Consider the following 20,632-nt stretch of genomic DNA (forward strand, 5'->3'; position numbering starts at 1 on the left):
AAACAAAAACAGAATAATTGATTATCATTCCAATGCTGCAAATCTGCATTTTTAAAATTTTTTTTTTTTTTGTATTTTGTGTCAAGTGACAACATCCATCCTGCTGTGTACATTAATATACATACACCGACAACATATTATATAGTGTTTGGGGTCCATCCTACTATCAGGTTCAAATGTATTACCTGAACGGGGAAACCTTATCCGGCATTGTGATGAGAAAAGTTTTTTTTTTTTTTTTCAATGTTCTACCCTTAGCCAATTCATTATGTTGCGTAAGTAAGCCAAAGTCAACGACCTGCTACACAGGGTTCCTACTGACACTGTGCACACGGATATTTGATCGTTTAAATGGCCACTGTAAAGAATCAATAACCATCGTCGTATCGCAACTGTGTGTGTGTGTGGTTTCGCTTATTAATTTACACGTTACCCATTACCCAAGACTACGGTTTGGACTCCTCCACAGTTTCTTTTACACATTTCGTTAAAATAATATAAATTAAATTATGCAAAGGCCGTATCAACTTTCTGTCCCGACACTATCAACATTTTAAAATAATAATCTAATCAATTAAACATTTTAAAGTATTAACGTGTTTACTGTTTGAGTAATGTATCCATTTTTTTTCTATTAAAACAGACTCGTTTTGTAATTTTCAAGTTATTTTGAAACTGTATTTACCGTAAATATGAATTACATTGATACCAGGCATACGCATTAGACATTTTTATCCTTATTATTATAATTTATGGCATACCGGGCAAAAATCCAAAGGTAGGTAAACGGTACTTACGTGTAATATAAAACGACAATATTAAATAAAATTAGAAATATAATATTTATATAACTATTATTTAATAATTGTAATTAAAGTCAATTCAAGCTATGTTTTTGACAGAAATTTATGATTATTACTGCGTTTACTTTAAAGCCAAGTACAAAGAAATCGTGTTTTAAATTAAGGGTAATTTTAAGCACTTTGCTAGGATAATCTAAAACCGTGTTTGCGTCTGGCTAACCTACACAAGATACATTTTCGACAAATCTGTTTATATAAATTGACTATGTAAAGCAGCGAACGTTTGGTAAGGGATAAAATACCGAGCCGATTAATTTCTAGTTATAATAATATCAAAGGGCCAAGGCAAAGACAGATTATATAGATCGTGTCGTATTAAGATATCCGAAGGCAACAGTTTCAATCATTTAATTTAGAAAACACATAGACAAACCACTTACCGTACAAACATTTTCAATATTGATGACACTTTACCCAGTAATGGAATCTGACATATTATTACAATGTAGTAAATAGAAGTACATTTTTATGCTACCATTTATAATTCAGCACATTATTATATGCTAAACATTTAAAAAATAAAACCTTTAATAATTTCGTGACAAATGATCACGTTTCAGCGAATATTAAAAATGTTTTAACATTCTAAATGGAACGCCAAAGACTGCATGGAATAATAATTACTACCAAGGTACCTTCCATGAAATTCATATTTTTACAGTTGAAATATGATTGTAGTGAATATTATCAAAAAAGCTGTAAGTGCTTCAAGTGAACTTAGTAGAAATGTGCAGTGAAAAATAATTTTTGTGAAATAAACAAATAATATTTTGTTAACTACTGCCAAATTAATTACGAGTAATTTATTATGATCTACCAAAATCATAATCAATTTTAAAGAAATTATATGTCTCATAATGTGTTATTAAATTAAAAAAATATTAAATATTATATACATTTGCAGACATTTTGGCGTTTATGATTGATTAGCAGATTACCAAATTCAACTTGACTCGTTGGGGTGACATTAATTTACAAGTTACATGTAGATAAATAATAAAGACAGTTCGTAGTGATGCTATGTTTCGAAGCACACGCTTAGCACATCATGATCAACACAGTGGTTTTAACTTAATAGTTTAAATTAATAAAATGTACTTTAGGAGCTATAAATGCTTTAAGCTATTAATGCTTAATTAAAAATGATCGAAAATCACTTACGATAATATTACATTACCTGATGTCACCTAAATATTTGAAACTTACAGGGGAAATAGGCTTCAGTCCAATATGTAACATTCTACTTAAAATATTTAATTATTATTCTATTTTTTAAGTACTACTATATGGCGTAGAATTCAAACAGTTTTTATACTAAAAATAATAATTTATAAAAATCACAACAACGTATATTTTTAAACTTAAACTTATTTTTCTAAACAAATTTGTAAAATGTAATTAAATTTTAATTATTGTACTTATTACGGACATGGATAATCCCTCTCAAATCCATTAAATATAAATATGGTGATTTGTAATTTCTTTTTTTTTTATGAAATATTTGTTTTAACTATACACGTTTCGGAGAAAACTACCTTTCCTCAGTGTGAAATGTTCCATTTTGGCCTATTCAAATCTCAATGACAAATTCATTGAGATTTTGACTGAAAACAGTTAATTACTGTGTGTTAAAAACTTATTATTATTTATTACCAAAAAGGTTATTTCACAATAAAAAAATGTTTCTACGTTCTTAATTTGTAGCATAAAGATATGTATATCATATTTTTCAATCAAAAGAACTTAAAATTGAATTTAAAAATGTAAAAAAAAAATCTTAATCTAACCTTTGATTAGACCGAATAGGTTGGATCAATTAAATTTATTTCTTCGTCATTATTTTTTTTTATCAGTATAAAATATCAACACAACAATAGTTGTTAGCTTATAGCATATTTACCTATATAATAATTACTTAGATAATGACGTTGTAGATGATAAAATGAAAGTGGTTTTTACAATAAATAATTGTTATTATATAGTTCAAGTTGTATATATTCATTTTTTTTAAAGTATGTAAGCAAGTTTTTCACATTTTCTTTGGACGTTAAGACTTTAGTTATATTGACTGGAATTTGAAGTTGGGTTCTTAGGTCGGTATAGCTGCGACAGTGAATTATAATATGTTTTTCCATATTTCAGGCTCGTTCAAATTTAGCATGTCCTATACACAGCCGGTTTATTAAACATCTCTCTTCAATTAAGGGTTCATCAATATTATTATTGTTATCAAATGTACGATTTGATTTGTATCTATCTCGAGTACTGGACTTATATAGTAACTGTTAACAAAGTGTGATAAAGTTGTAAAAATGTATTTTGCAACCTACTTGCAGGTTAGTAAAATATATTTTTCATTGGCATTGTTTTTTTTATATTTCTCCAAACCATCAATTGAGCGTACGCAAACATAACATAATACCCAAGGGCTGTGATGACTAGTCGAATTTACTTTTTACGAATGCCAGTACGGTGGTAATACCTATATTATCCTTCTTTGAGCTTCGCGGAGCGTTAAAATTGTAATTTTCCATTTACCCGCAGGCCTAGTGCCAGGAGAAAAGAAAACACATTCGTCTAGAATAACACACGTATGAAGTAAACATAAGTCTTGTTCGGATCTGGAAAAGTGTGCGCCGGACATGCCGTCTCAACGTTATTGAGCTCGAAGAACTGTTTATGCGCCGGTTTAATGTACTTATTGGATTTCTGTCACAAAATCGGATTTTCGCGTTATAAATCACGAATAAAATATTAATTTATTGTTTTTCAACTGTATACTTACGCGTAGCAGACCGACTCGGCAAGGATATACCGACTAATGCAAATCAAAAAACTTATGTTTTTGATGAAATCTGATACTGACATATCAAAAAGTGTTGAATACAGGACGACATTTCTGGTTGTCTGCGAAACTCGCAAACATATAAAATATATAACAAATACATTTAGGTAATTGTATTCAATAACGAATTTAAACAAAACGATGATTCGTTCCAATCCGACTTAAAAGTAAGACACTTAAGACATTAGATGATGCGACGAAAAGTTTTTTACTAATTTTTTTTTTTTCTATAGTACTTTCGAAAACTGTGCTTGTTCAGACTTCAGTAAAACTGCGTTCTGTTTGTCAAACTAGTCGAACCTTTTTTATTTTAGTACACATTTGTTTGTTTGTATAGTTATATAATAGTACTTATACTACTTGTTTCGCCCGACTTTGGTCATTGTCCTGAGGTCCACACAAGTATATAACTATGTCAAGGTCGGGCTGAAATTGGATATCCGTGGTGCGATATTGTTCTTATTTCAGAAACAAATTATACAGAGTCGATATAACATTTTTTTATTATTGAAATGATTAAGATATAAATATATTGTGTAGGTTTTGATTAACTGGAAACGTATAAGCTAACGAACTTATTGCTAATAATTCTTTTTACTTTCCTTATTACTATATCCTTATTATCCTGGACTATACTGTTTCTATTGTAATGTATAAGACTAAAAACTATTAGGAAATATTGTACAAAAGAAAAAAATCAGTTCTAGTGAAATGTATTAATAAGGGATACCGCAATAAACATTTTCGTAGTTTCCGCCGAACCTCGTAAAAATAACAAACAAAGAACAATAAAAGAAGCCATCGAAGTAGAAAAAGTCCGCCGAACTATACAATAAAAGATTTTGTTGGTAACAAAGCCGAAAGTCATAAACGATTAACTCATCAACTAAAAAACCGACCAAGAATAAAAAATAAAATATATAATGTAATACGTAAACGGTAGCACGGGACAAAAACAAAAAATGGAATATAATGAAAACATATTTTTTTGGGGGAAAGCTAATCTAAGAAGTCTTTAGTTATCTGGGCTCGCGAAATGTGATCAGTATAAATTGTGTAAGCCGAGTATAATGTAAACGTTAACGTTTAAACGTCGGATATTAGTATCGATCAACTTTATAATACCTATACATACTTTAATATTTTTTAAACGGGAACTTTATAGATATTATATAAGTATTGCGTTACTCGAATAACAATCATAATACGCTGGGATGCACAAAACATTATTGGTTGCATAAACCGTTCGTGTAGACCATTTGTTTGAACCCCGGTTACTAGAAGAAAATATAATACTCAAATTGTGCAACTCGGCATTAGGATTACAACTTTTAGGTGTTTGGAAAATGTTTTTACCGTGAATCGCCATTTAAAAAATATGACAAGAAGTTAGGAATTAAAAATTAATTACAATAAGTTTTAACATAAAGCAGCCCTTCAATAAACACAAACGACTTTGCAAAGAAATACCCTTCGCTGTGATCGTTAACAATATTTAATTGCATATCGTCGAGATGTGAAGTTAATTGCTTGAAACTAATAAAATTATAATTTGCCGGGTTTCTTTAAAAACAAAAATCTATTACTCAAGTATAAACAACATATTATCTGTAGAACCGTGGAATTTCTTTACTATGTCATTGTTTTCTTGTATCCTGAAATCAAGTAAGTAAGTTTATTCTAAACGTTATGCTCTCGAGGTCAAACAACGTTTTTTGCTCTCTTTTTTGTAACAACTACCAGTTTCAAGTTAAACGTGGTAAATTTAATCAAGTTCGTATCACAACGATTATGTGTTTTGCATGCATATTATACGCGTGCCATGTTAATTACAAATTTGAAATTTGACTCTACAAAACAAACTCGAAGGAACTATATTATCATTTGAAACACTGCAAGTAACGACTGTGTGATAAACACTTGTGTGGTAGTGCAATAGGTACTAAAACCATCGTATAATATGTTACTGAAATAATAAGTCTTTACCGGTAGGAAATATCCTATTATCTGGGTTTAAGTCGTTAATGCTTTAAATTAATCCGCGTGCATGTGCCAAAATGAGTTAGACTAAGTATCAAAGGTATAGAGTAGGGATCAATTGGCACAGACGTTGTCTTTTCGACGTCGTTGTTGTATTTTGCTAGGTCGTATCAGGATAAAACCATTTATCACCTCATACACAAAAAAAAACTACAAATACAATAACGTTTATAATTGAATTACCTAGTAAATAACGTTCACTTGACGATGATCAGATTTATAGCTTTGTACGGACTGTTTTAAATTAACAAGAATTATTGACATTTGGATTTTTATAGAAGTGCAAGATTTAATATACTCGAATTTTACATTGTATAATATACTTTTTTTCTTTTCTGCTGAATCGTAGACGGCCCAGTGCATAATATACTGTATTTTAATATATTCGGATAATACACTGTGTCCATCACTATAGAACCCCACAACAGAACATGTTGAGATATTTCAGGACTTATTTGTGTTGTCCCAAGAATGCTTTAAAGCCAATTTTGACAATCTGCAGAGTGAACAGCTTGTATTATGCTATGTATTTTTAATTCTGAAGATGTTGACAAGTTTGACGAGTATACGCGTGTACATAAATACTAAGTAATAAATATAATGCTTAGAAAATTTAACAATGACTCTTGAACTAAAGTCTGTCTTCTGGGTCTCTCAAAGAGGGCTGGTGCTCCCTTGCTCCCCCTCCCCCGTTTTCTTATCATACTCGCAATTGAGTGGAGTATGTAAAAAATATAAAATGATTTTGCTTATGTCTACCTATCATTCTTACGTACACATGCGTATTGTGTGGACAGTTAGCTGAAAAGCAAGCAAACTTGCTGAAAATCAAATTATCGTTGGTAGTGATACTCTGTTGTTGTAATTAAAATAGCAGATGTAATTTTTGAAATCTATTTGATCCGCCGTCTTTTTTTATCAATAATGTCTTAAGAGCTATCGATAGGATTTATCAATTTCATCGATATTGATAATTGTCGATAGTTCAATATGTAGTTAGAACCAATCTAATCCAAAACTAACCTCAACCTAATTTATCTACTCTAAAACTAACATAATCCAACCTGACCCTAACCTAACATTACCTATCTAATCCAAATCTAACCTAAACGAGTCTAAAACAAACCTAACACTAATTTACATTTTGAATTTCGTGACGCTTTTCGGCAAAATGGTCATCGAAAAAGCATATTTTATGCTAAAAAAATATTAATATATTATACTTATTCAAAAAAAATGATATGGATAGTTCCCTTTTAACAAATACTAAATAGCTATTCAATTTTACATAATATATGAAATGTGTACATACTAGCGCGGCGCAGCGAATATTCTTATTTTTTATTTTCATAATAGGTATTACATTTTTGTTTCTTACCCGGATAGCAGCGTGAACTCATGACGCAGCTTTGAAATAAATTATTGTGCAGAGGATTTGTGTTGCGATACATATTATTGTAACATGCCGTAACGCTGAATATGGCGAAATTATAAGCTCCTACATGGGGATTACGTTAGTCGTTCTTGGTGACATTTTATTGGGGACGTTGGTAAAATAATTGCAATGTATATTTTGTCGAGACACAATAACTGAAAAACCACCACTGATGATTATTTCAATACTGCGTCGGAAACTTACAAAAGGGAAAACTCTGACACGAGGCGTATAAAATGCGCATTGATCATATTATTCGATGGAATACAACTTCTAAAAAAAAAAACCATATTATTATTTATTATGTTATAATGAATCATTCGAAATTGGAGTTACTATATTTTAGATGTCGTGAGTGTACGACATTCAAGTTTAAGTTTTAGATTAATACATGAAGTGTACACACGTATGGTGTAATCAATTTATAACACAACGCCTTGTCGAATTCGCGTCAATATTAACATACTGAATCCGTTCTGGAAATTATCTTGAACGTTTAATATTAAACTGACAATAATACGGCGTGTGTTATAATTAATTTATAGGAAACGATAGACACCGGAGATGACGGCGAGTGCAGTTCCGGTTCGCAAGACAATATCGAGTATGTGCGCAGGAAACGGCGGTTGCGCCGCAAACAGAACAAGTTACCTTGGTCGGTGGTCAACCCGGATGAAAACTTCTACTTCAACTGGTTAATGGTGTTGACTGGGTGCACTCTGTACAACCTGTGGACCGCTATCGTCAGACAGAGTCTGCCCGAGCTGCAAAGGATGGCATCTGGCTGGTGGTTCGCCATGGACGCATTTAGTGACGTGGTGTTTCTATTGGACGTTGCCGTTCAGTTTCGAACCGGCTACCTGGAACAGGGTCTGATGGTATACAACACCAGTAAACTAGCCGGCCACTACATAAGATCCAGATCGTTCCTGTTTGATCTGATCGCCCTCACGCCTCTTGATCTAATTCAGCTCAAGATCGGCGTGCATCCCATACTCAGGTTTCCTAGATTTATCAAGGTATGCTTACCACATATTACTGTAATTAAACAAGTACTTAATCAAATAGCGTGAGTCTACAACACCGCTAAAAAGGGTAAACGGTATTGCGCCAATAAAAAAGTTAATATTCAAGTACAGCTAACGAACCGACCGTCTGGGTCTGTCGAGTAATTAAGATAAAATGATGTCATGCGCACTAAAACATTGAACATATAGTACTTTTAAGTTAATATCTAATGGATCTGAAATTCGTTTGGTAGGTTCTGTTTATTGTCTAGTTATAACCGTGTGGCCTAACTTTTATTACAGAAAGATTAAAACTTGGTTTACGAAAGATATTTTTCATTAGCACTTTTTTTTCATTTTCACTTATTACACAAAACAAAAAATAATAATACAAATAATCAGCTATAATAATAGAATACAAACAGTTGAGGCCTTCAAATTGAGATTATTTTCTAAAGAGTTAACTGAGTCAATATTTTCTGTAATCTTGAAAACCATCAAGTTGTTTTATTTAGCAATATTGTCACGTTTAGACTTTATTGACTCTCATGAAACCCAAACTCGTTACTTTTACTTGGACATATACACAATTAATAATTAGCTTTTGTATGTATAGTGTCTTGGTGTGCGAAGTATCACCATATAGGTAGTTAAAATAGTAAAAAAATGTTTTAATACTAATGTTTTTCAAGCTGTACTTAATTTTTTCAACCTATTTTTAAATAAGTTTGAATAATAATTAACGTGCATATTTATATGATAATTTAATTTTTTTGTGTAATTTTTAGAAAAAATAAATAGAATATCCCAACATCAAAATAATAATTATAAATATTTCAAACGATATCCTAAACGGTCTAAGGCGGTCTAAATGCTTTTTAATGTTGGGTTCAAGCAACATAATCTTCAAATGGTCCCTAGACGAACTTAGAGGAAACTTTCATAATTATTGAATCACTAGCGTACCTAGTTAAACAAAAATTACTATAAATAGTTGACTTTAAAAAAAACATCTAATTTGCAAGTACGTTTTTGAATACATCGTTTCTTTTTCACGTTTAATATAATATCATACTTGAAAGTTTTGTTGATAAATTATAGCAGAGAAAAAATTAGTATAATATTTGTGAACACATATGTAATGCACACGGAATAATAAACATTTACATAATATTATAAAGCTATTTGGGCAATATACAAGTACATTTTTCTGCATTTGAAAATCTAAGCCGGGAAAACATTTTAGAAAAGTTAATTCCATATCATTTCCGGCCGAAATATAATAATAATAATAAATCACCAACCACGAACGCAGTGGAGACCTACCCTAGTTTGACATGACATGATGGATATCAAATGTAGACCGACAAATTTAACATGGCTGACATCGCTCTTTGGTTACGTTAAGATGATATTAATAGTGGTTATTTAGTACGCGGAAGAGTTTTCATTTTTTTTGGCAAATTCAGCGTAGGTGGGGAAAATCGATGATAGTTGATCCTTATTCCTTTTGACTGATAAGGCACGTTCGCTTGATTCAGTAGGCCTTATGTCCTATATAAATAACACGGTTTCCTTTTTTTAAATCCTTGTCGTTGTATTTGTATGCTCGCCGAGGTAAATGACGATCATTGATCTTTGGAAAAATCTTGTGAATGTTTAAAATTCGAATGTACCCATCTGGTTGGTTATGTATGAAGTAATAAATAACTTTTATTAACTGTACTTGCTACAGTTTGAAAAATATCTATTTATTTAATTTGTGTTTATATTTAGAAATTGTCACTTTTTTTTTCAACGCTAAAAAATAATGTTAATTTATAATTATTTATTAACCATGTAATAATAAGACATTTTTAACATCGTGATAAACTTTTCTTAACACTAAAATTGTGCTATATTAAATGGAATGGCAATTATCAGTGATGACTTTAAAACTTGAACGGTTTTAGTGGAATGCTATGAATTTCTAAAGGGCCCGCTAACATAAAATAACCATTATATTGCCTGAAGATGACAATACTTCCGAGGGTTCTTTTCCGGAGTTAAGTTTCCTTTGTTTTATGAAATATGTAATTCATTTTATAGTCAATGGTGTATGTCGTTGACGGTTTTTATTTTATATAACCATACGAATATATAAATAAATAATACAAGTTATTAAGCTAATAATTGAATTAATAAATTAAGCTGCTAGTATTATGGTACACTTTAAACTCATAATTTATAATCGGTATAACGTAAAAATATATTATTTATCTTTTTTTTTTTTAACCAGGTTTACCGTGTGTACGATTATTACTACATGGTGGAATCAAGAACGGTTTATCCAAATCTGTGGAGGGTGATTAACTTGATCCATATTCTCTTAATACTGGCTCACTGGTTTGGCTGTTTTTATTATTTATTATCTGAAGCGGAAGGGTTCAAAGGCGATTGGGTTTATCCGTACAAACCGGGAGCCTATGCTACATTAACGAGAAAATATTTGGGTTCTCTTTACTGGTCTACCTTGACATTAACAACAATTGGCGACCTACCCACTCCAGAGACAAACGCTGAGTAAATATCTTTAATTAATGGGCACTTATTTGTGTGGCTTATAAAAAAAAATGCTTTGAAAATATATTATACATGTTACAATATATTTATTAATTTGTTTAGGTATGTTTTTACCATTGTCAGTTACTTAATCGGCGTTTTCATATTCGCCACGATTGTCGGTATGTAAACGACTTGCCTAAACCAAGATATTGGCACGGTTTACGGTATTACACTATTGAATACATGCGTATTGGGATTCGTGTTTCAGGACAGGTGGGCAATGTGATAACAAATAGAAATGCAAACCGATTGGAGTTCGAAAGACTGCTGGATGGAGCAAAACTGTACATGCGCCATCACAAGGTGCCAAGTGGCATGAAGAAACGGGTATTGCGATGGTACGACTACTCGTGGTCCAGGTGAGCATAGCGTGTATCGTATGTATACTTAACTAATTGAATTAAAGTGTTAGAAACTCAATACTCCTGTTGTGGGTATTTGCACATAGGTTTCTGTATAGGGTCGTGTAACTTGATAATATAACGTATACGTGGTTCCATAGCTAACGTCTAGAAAAACATGCCGGCAAAGCTATTGGGAATACATGTTAGCGTCAAAATAAGATGATTGATTCATTTCTACCCTTAAAATTTACTTTCATACATTGATGGCATCGAACTGTAAACATTTGTTTTATAAGTAATTCTGGTGTGTTGCAGGGGACGTATTCAGGGCGGTGGTGACATTAACACGGCGTTGGGTCTTCTTCCTGATAAACTTAAAACCGAACTAGCTCTGCACGTTAATTTGGCTGTTTTAAAAAAAGTATTATTATTAGTAATTTCGCCTGCGTCTTGCAGGACGGTCTCTATAGTATGAGCTTTTTTTTTTTTAGGTAACGATATTTCAAGAATGTCAACCAGAGTTCTTACATGATCTGGTGCTCAAGATGAAAGCATACATATTTACACCGGGTGATTTAATTTGTCGCAAAGGAGAAGTTGCAAGAGAAATGTTTATTATAGCTGACGGGATTTTAGAGGTTATAAGGTAAATTGCTTCTACAGTATTGAAAAAGTTCAACAACATATTAGTAAATAATAATTTATATTATTATATTATATTTTAGCAGTGAAACTGGTCATGTTTTAACAATAATGAAAGCAGGCGATTTTTTTGGCGAAATTGGTATTTTGAATTTGGACGGATTTAATAAGTAATTATAACATGTCGTTATTTATAAAAATAAATAAAATATGTATTATGAGAAATATTTTTTTCTTAGCGAGTTAATGCTCTTCTTTAAACAAAATTAGTTATTATTTATAATGGTTGGTTTTGTAGGAGAACTGCAGACGTGCGTTCAGTCGGGTACTCGGAATTATTTAGTCTATCTCGTGAAGATGTTCTTGCAGCTATGAAAGACTATCCTGAAGCACAAGAAATTCTACAAACACTTGGTAGGAGGCGTTTGATGGAAGCGAGAAATGCCAATAAAATTGGTAAATATTTTGTATGATTACTATCACATCCAGTCTTTTCTATTATGATTTAACTAATGCGTAAATTAATTTTCTTTCTTAGTGGCGGATCGCATAAGATCTCGCGCTAATCTCCAAGTCTCAGAAAACTGCAGCGGAATTGTAGACAAAATACGCAGTGATGTAAAAGGCCTCCGGAACGCATTTACTAAAGGACGTCGGGGCACCAGGTGTGTTTTAATAGTTGTACAGATATAAAACATTTGCAAAAAAAATGTATATATTATATTGTATTTTACAAATTCAAGAACGTTATTTAGGTACAAATATATTTTTATAGCATTCAATGATGAATTTAATTTGAAATATAATAATAATAATGTTTTCTAAGTTTATATGGTCCCAGTGACCCTAAACCAGTTCGTTAAGGATCACTGTGTACTCAAAACAATCAACATTTTAAACTGTTCCAGAGCTGTCGTTGAAGAAAGCTTGGAGTTACAACCATTAACGAACAGTGGCCGCAAAGCTGATGTCATAGGTGGCAGAAGCATTTTACGAAGGATGCCTCGTGTATGGAGTGACGAAATGGCTTCTGGCAATGAGTATAGTGATGAAGATCCCAGACCATTATCTCCTGGTATACCGATTTTAAATAAAGCTAAATCAGACAAAGAAGTCAGAATTACTGAATCTAAAAAGTGTCTTTCACCGCCGCTATCTACAGTAGAATTACTTCGGAAGGAATCTGTACAACACGAAGTTATAGGAGCAGGTTTGCCGTTACTGCAACGTTTATTGATTCTTAAACAAAAAAACGACCAAGAAGCCACACTGCAAAACAAGTTTAAACGAAATGAGCCAGAACATTTACTGCTTGATAATGTAACAAAAGTAAAATCCGGTGCAAAACTGAAAACTCCGAAAAAGGATAATCCTAAATCAAGTAGTCTTAAGCAACGGCTATCGGAAGCGCATATTAGACCGAGAAAATCATCGTCAAACACAAAACTTTGGACTCTTTTAAAAAAAGCCACTGTACTTACGCCCAAGGCTAAGTTGCAAGGATTCAAACCCGACGTAGGTATAATGGGTGATAATTCGTTGCCGCTGCCTGTGGATTCAAAGGTTGCCAACCCCACAACTAGCGTAGCAACCATAAGCCACGAAAACAAATTTATAGTGATGTGCCAAACATTAGATAACCATTACAAACAGGGCTCATTGATTGCTCAAAACATATCGGCTCACAATAATTTAACCAAACGTACTGAAAATAATATTAAGAAACCATGTGATATTAGATTAATCCAAAGACCAAAAGTATTGAATCTCTCAGGCACAAAAAAACGTTATCACTCAATAAACGATTTGTCACCTGAATACTCGGGTTTGTCGTTTGTGAAAAAATTAAAAATCTTAAACGAACGGCAAAAACTAGCGGAACTCGAAGAAAAAACGGTTTTGAGAAGTGCTAGCTTAGACTCGGCTGGATGTAAGAACCTACATTTTTCCCACTGTAACCAACTTACCCGTAGTCATTCTGAAGCTGTAGCCTTGGAAATAGTAATGAGAAATCAACAAAATCGTAAAACCGACCCTTCGAGTGTGTTAGACGAGACCAACGAAACCGCCGAGCGTATACGTCTTAAAAATATACTAAAAAGATTATCATCAGATTGTCTCGGAAACGACAGAGCGGAACAACTAATGACTTCACAAACGCTTGAAGGGTTCGCTGCAAGACATTCAAAGCTGACCAGAAATGCAACGTTCAATCAACGTCGTGCATTAGAATCGTCGCCAGAATCTTGTGGTTCCTTTTTGGTATTTCCTGATAGTAATCTTACTTCACAGTATAGAAATCCCGATCTTATTCCAACAAAATCGTCCGATAAAACGGAAATATTGGAATCTCCCCAATCCATCCCGAGTGTTAAGTTACCTAGCCAAATGCTTACTAACTCTGTGCATTGTTTGCCAAACCGAATGTCTTCCCAACAAAATTGCTGTGATGACATTTTGAACGGCGTCAAAGCAGTTGTAGAAAAATACTTGGTGAGCCCATTAGATACCATACGTAGAACTATATTTTGTTTAATAATTTTAATTGCAACGTAAATTAGTTTTGTTACTCGATGCCAATTTGTTCAAAAGACAATTTAGTATCCATGAAAATAATATATACGTGTGTCTTTTTTAAGAATGATCTGGAATCTAAACACCAAGAAAAAATTGGGAAACTTGAAACGGAGATAAGTAAAAGGGATTACACGATAAGGACTCTTTGCGAACAATTCAACCAGGTAACCATTCGATTACAAATTATACTTACGTACACATTTAAAATTGTTTTATTTATCATTTTTGATAGAAACTTTGCGACGAACCAATCGACACAGAAAAGTTAGACGCTTTATTGGACAATTTCACATGCAACCTAGATGAAGATGAAGAAAATGTGTTTTTAGTACGATAAACTGTGCTTTATTTATATTTCATAGATTACATGTTTGTATTTGTTTAGAGAAATGATTCGGTGGATACAGTCATGTACCCAGCAATATCGCAATTCAACAGCTTATCACCATACCATCTTGAGGACTCGAAATGTCGTAAATCTAATTCTACTTCTGAAGTGCCACAGTTCAGTAAATCTTGGGAGGATCGGTCGGAAGAAGAAAATATTGAGCTACTAGATTTACCTAAATCTATTATCCCGGAACCAGCTTGGCTTCGTGATGAAACAAGGATAGACATGGATTGTACTGACGATGAAAATGAACATATACCCCGTTGGGAAAACTGGGAAGCGGAAATGTTGGTAGGTCACACTAGTCATGGTAATCTGTATCGAGGACCAGAACTAGCGAGTCGCAGGTCCTTAGACGAAGAAAACCTGATGGTAAGAAGAGGATTTCAAGGAAGAAGAAGATGCCTCTCAATAGACAACATGCCATTTTCTAATTCCATACTAAGGAATTTCGGACAATATGTGCGTCTGGGCAGTTCCCCGCAAACATCATCACCCGACATACTACCAACTATATCTAAAAGCTGTTTTTCATTAATGTCGCAACCTGAAACGTAAGAGGAGCTTCCAAACAAACCATTTTAGCTTAATACATTATTAGGTATTTCTCTGGACAGGGTAGTTGCCTGGTTTTGTAAACCAACTTTTTTATGTATAATAACATAGAATTTTCATCTTTGAATGAATGTAAATAAACGAACAATTAGTAATTATTATATTATTAATTCCAATCTCTAATTATTGTGTTTAACTGTTTTGGAGTCAATACTAGCAATGATTTCATAGCATAAAGATAAGTCATATGGTTTAAGGTGGCACCCGGCTATCGTGCATTCGAGGTGTGCATATTTTGGTATGCTGGTCAGGTTATTTCTTCCGCTTGAATGTACGCTAACCACTGTCATTTAAACTATATATGATGGCTATTATGTATATTATAAAGTCAATGATACTAGTAAACAATTTAAACGTCGTAATTTTTATTAATTTATAAATAACTTATAAATGTTAAAAACGTTATAATAATTATAAATTATTTGATTTAATACTATTGATGAAATAATTATACAATCATATATTATGATATTTTATGCTGTTTTCTATTATAATGTTTAATAACATTAAAAATATTAACACATTGTTACATTTAGTATTATATTACATTGTATCTCTGAAAACTGGAACACATACATATTAATTTTAAACGTATACATTGGTTAAAATTTGAATGTGGTGTTATATTCATAATGTTTTCATATTTTGAAGATACTCCTCTACAAATATACTGATTAACTGGTTTATTAAACTCCAACATTTTGAGAGCTATTACTAGTAACGTTATTGCCTGTTCAGCCACGATAGCTTCCCAAACTGAAAATACTCCAGCCATTCTTTATATTATAAGGTGTATCACGACGATTTGATCGATTTGCATAAAAAAATTTATGTACTTAAACCCTACAGGTCATTGCGATACATTTTATGTAATATAATGGTGTATAAGTATTATAATATACTCTATACTACACTAATATTATTTAAGTTTTTTCGAAATATTAATATATTATGTAATTTATATATTTTGTTTGAATGTTAATGATAATTTCAATTTCAGTAAATTATTACAGATTTGTATTTATATTATTCAGTTTTAAATTTTTTAAATAAACCAAATCAAATTTGAATTTACATTTTTATTCATAAGAAATTATATGGTAGCTCTGTTTTGAATGTTTTGTGTAGTTTTGATAAAACATGGTCGTTCCTTGTCGTTACTTTTAATTCGGAGTTAGGAAGCATATAAATCAAAGAAAAATAAAATGTATACATTTTTTTCGCAAACATACACATATACAATTACGAACAATATTATGTACATTCGATTGCACCCTTCGCTACCAAATAACAAAACAATAATAATTACTATAATAATTGTTTCCCGTGAAATTAATTATCAAACTCGTGTCTGAATATTATTATTTATTGTTAACGGCTGAGAACAAATAATTCGTTCTCTATTACCTCCGTGTACATATATGAAGTCCAAACATTAAATTTTTCAAAAATGTAAGTTGTTTTATTACCGTCATGGGTAGCTTTACTAGTACTATGACATATTTTCTTAACATAATTTTATGTTTTGCGCATTTATGCTCACAAACAAATATACACAATATTTTTCTCTGTGACAAAATTGTTGTTCTCTTCTCTTTTCTTGTTAGTATTTATCATAGAGTTATTTCAGTTATAGACGCTACATATTTTCTTTCATTGCTCAATGTAAAACTAATTTAATTAGGAAAAAATCTAGAATATCCATTTCAAAAAACGTTTATCATCAATTTACTCTAAAATCGTTATTATTAAATCTGTGAATAATGTTTAAAATACCATATCATGATAACATATTAATATTATAAATTTATCTATTACTATTAGTTATACTTTTAAAATTCAATTTTCAAAAATTTCCCCATTATCAAATGTGTAATTATTAATATTTTAGTTTTAAATAAAAATGCTTAATATTAATTTACTTTATATAGGTATGAGTAAACATTGTTTTAGTGGTACCCCGCGCAATTATTAAACTCCTAGGTACATACATTTTTTATAATCTGTATTTATTAGTGTTTTAAGAAAAATTATATCTGTTAGTAAATATTAATAATTTAAAACAATTTGAGTAACTGAACAAATTATTTTTAGCCAGTTCAAATGTAATTAATAATTACCGTCAAAATCGATAAAACGTCTATCGTTGCTGTGAGTAACAATTATTGTTATCGAAAAATGTACCAACCATTTCTACATACATTTTTCCAATTATCGAAAACAAAATATTTTTGTTAAAAAATGTATATTATTAATATGTATAAAACAGCTAAATTGTTAACACCTCACCTATCTAAAATCACAAATGTAAGACATAGTACGTGTGCGCCAATAGCCATTAATGGTTTTGGTCGTATTGGAAAATGCTTGCTGCGATTGGCTATGGAAAAAGACATCAATGTAAGTAACACATCCCGCCCCTTCTAAAAGAAGGCACGGTGCATAAACTAATCTAATTTAGGTGCTATAGTTTAAAATACCGATTAAAACCAATTTCCATTAAAATTTAGGTGGTTGCCATTAACCAGCCTTTTTTTGATAATAAACAAATAGCGAGTTCGTTTCAAAATGACACCGTACATGGACCATATGATGGGAAAATAGATGTTCAAGATAAATGTATAGTTGTAAATGGTATAAAAGGCATATAGAAACTAAACTAATACAGGGATATGTATTGGTTGTGACTAGATTATTTCAGACGGACTGTATTAAACTTATGATTTGCAGGGAAAACTATAGATATTTTCCACGAAACCAAGCCGGAAGACATCAAGTGGAAAGATGCTTCTGCAAGTTACGTTCTTGAGGCATCGGGACAGTTCACCACGGTGGAGTTGGCCAAGGTCATATTAAAATACTGCAGTACTATAGTCTCGTTGATTTGCGTGCAATATCTCAAAACATTTTATTCCTACTGTAGCAGAGATAAATATTTTCCGATATCATTGCAGAAACATATATCCGCAGGGGCAAAGAAGGTTGTCATAACTACTCCCAGCAAAGACGCTCCGATGTTCGTCAAAGGAGTGAATTTCGACAACTACTGTAAATCTATGGAAGTCGTATCGAACGCATCTTGCACTACTAATTGCGCGGCTCCGTTGATTAAGATATTGCACGATAAGTTCTGTGTAAAGAGCGGTTTACTCACTACCGTACATGCTTTAACAGCTTCACAAACCATTCTCGACGCGTTGAAAAATGTAAGCAGCGAACAGTCGACACGAGTAATAGACACTAGATGTTAGCGACGTTCATAACAATATACGAGTTTTAGAGGTCCGGTCCTGGTAATGCTGTTCCAAGTACGACTGGAGCCGCTAAAGCCGTAGGAATAGTAATACCGGAACTGCTAGGCAAAATACAAGGAGACGCTGTCAGAGTGCCAACATTGGACGTTTCCCTGTTGAAGCTCTTCGTCAAGTAACATCAACTTACATAACGATATACACCGTTAGAACGCTAGATGGGGTGATGGGTAACGTCCAATGAGACGTATTGTCTGTTTACAGCGTCAAAAAAGATGCCAGCGTGGACGAAATTAAAAAAGAAATAGTAGACCAAGCAGAGGGATGCATGAGTGACGTTGTTTATTACAACGAAGGCCGTAATGTAAGCGCCGATTACATCGGTTGCCAGTTCTCAGCTATAGTAGACTTCAATCAGATAAATGTGATTGACAAGTTCGTCACAATTGGCGCGTGGTACGATAACGAAATGGGATACGCTAGTAGAGTGTTAGATCTCGTAAGACATATGATTGAAAAAGATGGCCAGTGAGAGACAATAAGAGCCAAGACGTATTTGTAACGTTTGTATCGTAGGTTGTTAGCATAATGACATTTCTTTGTCGATTCTGTGTTGAACTGGTTTGTATAAGAATTCGTTTAATATTAGTATTGCAAATTAATATTGTAATCTTATCGTTGAAAAAACATATTTTGTTGTCAAACAAAAATACACCGTTATTTATATTGGAAAATTGTGTTCTACATTTTCTGAAAAAAACTGTTAGCTCATAATTTAACTGTGTAACAACTTAGACTACGCCTTATCATCATTGGTGAACTTAGTTAAATTGGTATACCTTTTGTTTTTTTTACCAAAAGGGAATAAGGAAAATTAATAGAATTATCTTGTACTGCCCATACATCACTGAATAGAGCAAATTACAAATGTTCAAAAAATAAACTTGCAAATATAATTGTCTTTGTGTTTTTCTGTTGCCTATATTATACGCCTACAATGTTTTTAATAATAATAATATAATAAAAAACAAATTACGACGATCATTCACATCTTATGAAAACGGGACAAGTAAATAGTATAAATGCTTAACAATTATTAAATGAAAATAAATTATTATTATTATTACAATATTACTTATAGATATTATTAGTATTTATTATGCCTAGAAGCTATACAAAAACAGCTAATTGGAGTTATGCATTATAGCTGCAACTTGCAACAAATATATTTTTCCACAAGTGACACGTGTCCACGCCAACCTAACCAAACCCAAAACCAACCACAAAATTCAATAAACAAAAAAATCAACCAATAACTAATGACCATAGCAGCCGAAGCTTATATACGAAAAATAATATATTATATATTATTACAGCAACACAATATGATAAAGGAAACGAAAAGAGCTATTTAATAAGGGCCGAAACATAAGCAATATTTGAGACAAAATGATCTAGGATCCATTTTTAATTATGCTAACTAATTTAAGGTTAAATGAATGTTAAGTTTTTTCTAATTACATAACTTATGTTACTCTTAGTTATGACTAAAGTTAGATAAAAAAAAAAAATACTTTTGTTGAAGTCATTTTTAGGCGTTCTACTCAGATTTGTTTAAAATTAAATTCAAAATTATCACACTTATTTCATCATTAAATAAGTTATTTGATATTAAAATTTAACGAGATATTTTCCTTTATGAACTACACTTTGATCAAATTATAATAAACGACACTAACAGTAATAATGAAATGGTAAAAAGGATATTCTGATATTTTAACACGGAAAAACAGTAATATTATTATTGGCTATTGGCCATTATAATTAATTATTTTAATAAACATTTACTACATATTCTTAAATCACAAATAGTTAATTTTTATTTATAAATTAATCTAATCTAAGCTGTATTTAATAACATAAGCGTGTGCGGCATTCAATCGCAAGTATGCAGCCAATTAAAATGAGTCTTGTAACACTAATTAGTCTCTTGTCAATAATGGTCCAAGCGATGGATA

At 31.8% G+C, this 20,632-nt stretch overlaps 2 protein-coding genes across 2 annotated transcripts in view; both read left to right on the top strand.

Moving 5' to 3' along the window:
* Window positions 1-16,218, top strand: part of LOC126846692 (uncharacterized) — a 66,222-nt gene extending 50,004 nt beyond the window's left edge. Inside the window, exons 5-17 of the mRNA XM_050586430.1 lie at window positions 7,729-8,202; window positions 10,469-10,752; window positions 10,855-10,913; window positions 11,003-11,153; window positions 11,454-11,559; window positions 11,630-11,784; window positions 11,864-11,950; window positions 12,079-12,236; window positions 12,319-12,445; window positions 12,689-14,273; window positions 14,420-14,521; window positions 14,590-14,685; window positions 14,743-16,218. Of these exons, the coding sequence (XP_050442387.1) occupies window positions 7,729-8,202; window positions 10,469-10,752; window positions 10,855-10,913; window positions 11,003-11,153; window positions 11,454-11,559; window positions 11,630-11,784; window positions 11,864-11,950; window positions 12,079-12,236; window positions 12,319-12,445; window positions 12,689-14,273; window positions 14,420-14,521; window positions 14,590-14,685; window positions 14,743-15,306 (3,948 nt within the window). The 3' untranslated portion in view covers window positions 15,307-16,218. The remainder of the gene's footprint in view (window positions 1-7,728; window positions 8,203-10,468; window positions 10,753-10,854; window positions 10,914-11,002; window positions 11,154-11,453; window positions 11,560-11,629; window positions 11,785-11,863; window positions 11,951-12,078; window positions 12,237-12,318; window positions 12,446-12,688; window positions 14,274-14,419; window positions 14,522-14,589; window positions 14,686-14,742) is intronic.
* A 1,401-nt stretch (window positions 16,219-17,619) lies between these two features.
* Window positions 17,620-19,146, top strand: LOC126846160 (uncharacterized). The gene is made up of 6 exons (XM_050585374.1): window positions 17,620-17,763; window positions 17,874-17,997; window positions 18,094-18,209; window positions 18,318-18,569; window positions 18,644-18,789; window positions 18,879-19,146. The coding sequence occupies exons 1-6, from the start codon at window positions 17,620-17,622 to the stop codon at window positions 19,144-19,146; spliced, it is 1,050 nt and encodes a 349-aa protein (XP_050441331.1).
* Window positions 19,147-20,632: the final 1,486 nt, after the last annotated feature.

The sequence above is a fragment of the Adelges cooleyi genome, unplaced genomic scaffold (genome assembly GCF_023614345.1).
Source record: "Adelges cooleyi isolate 19-005CV unplaced genomic scaffold, UGA_ACOO_1.1 ACOO_flye_CR_arks_rails_tigmint_CR_PRNA_9, whole genome shotgun sequence".
Classification (NCBI taxonomy): Eukaryota; Metazoa; Arthropoda; class Insecta; order Hemiptera; family Adelgidae; genus Adelges; species Adelges cooleyi.

Excerpts from the sequence above, each read along its gene's own strand:
- LOC126846160 (XM_050585374.1), top strand. The coding sequence starts at position 17,620 with ATGTATAAAACAGCTAAATTGTTAACACCTCACCTATCTAAAATCACA. Across the intron at positions 17,764-17,873 it reads CTATGGAAAAAGACATCAAT|GTGGTTGCCATTAACCAGCC; the intron begins GTAAGTAACACA and ends ATTAAAATTTAG. Across the intron at positions 18,570-18,643 it reads TTCTCGACGCGTTGAAAAAT|AGGTCCGGTCCTGGTAATGC; the intron begins GTAAGCAGCGAA and ends TACGAGTTTTAG.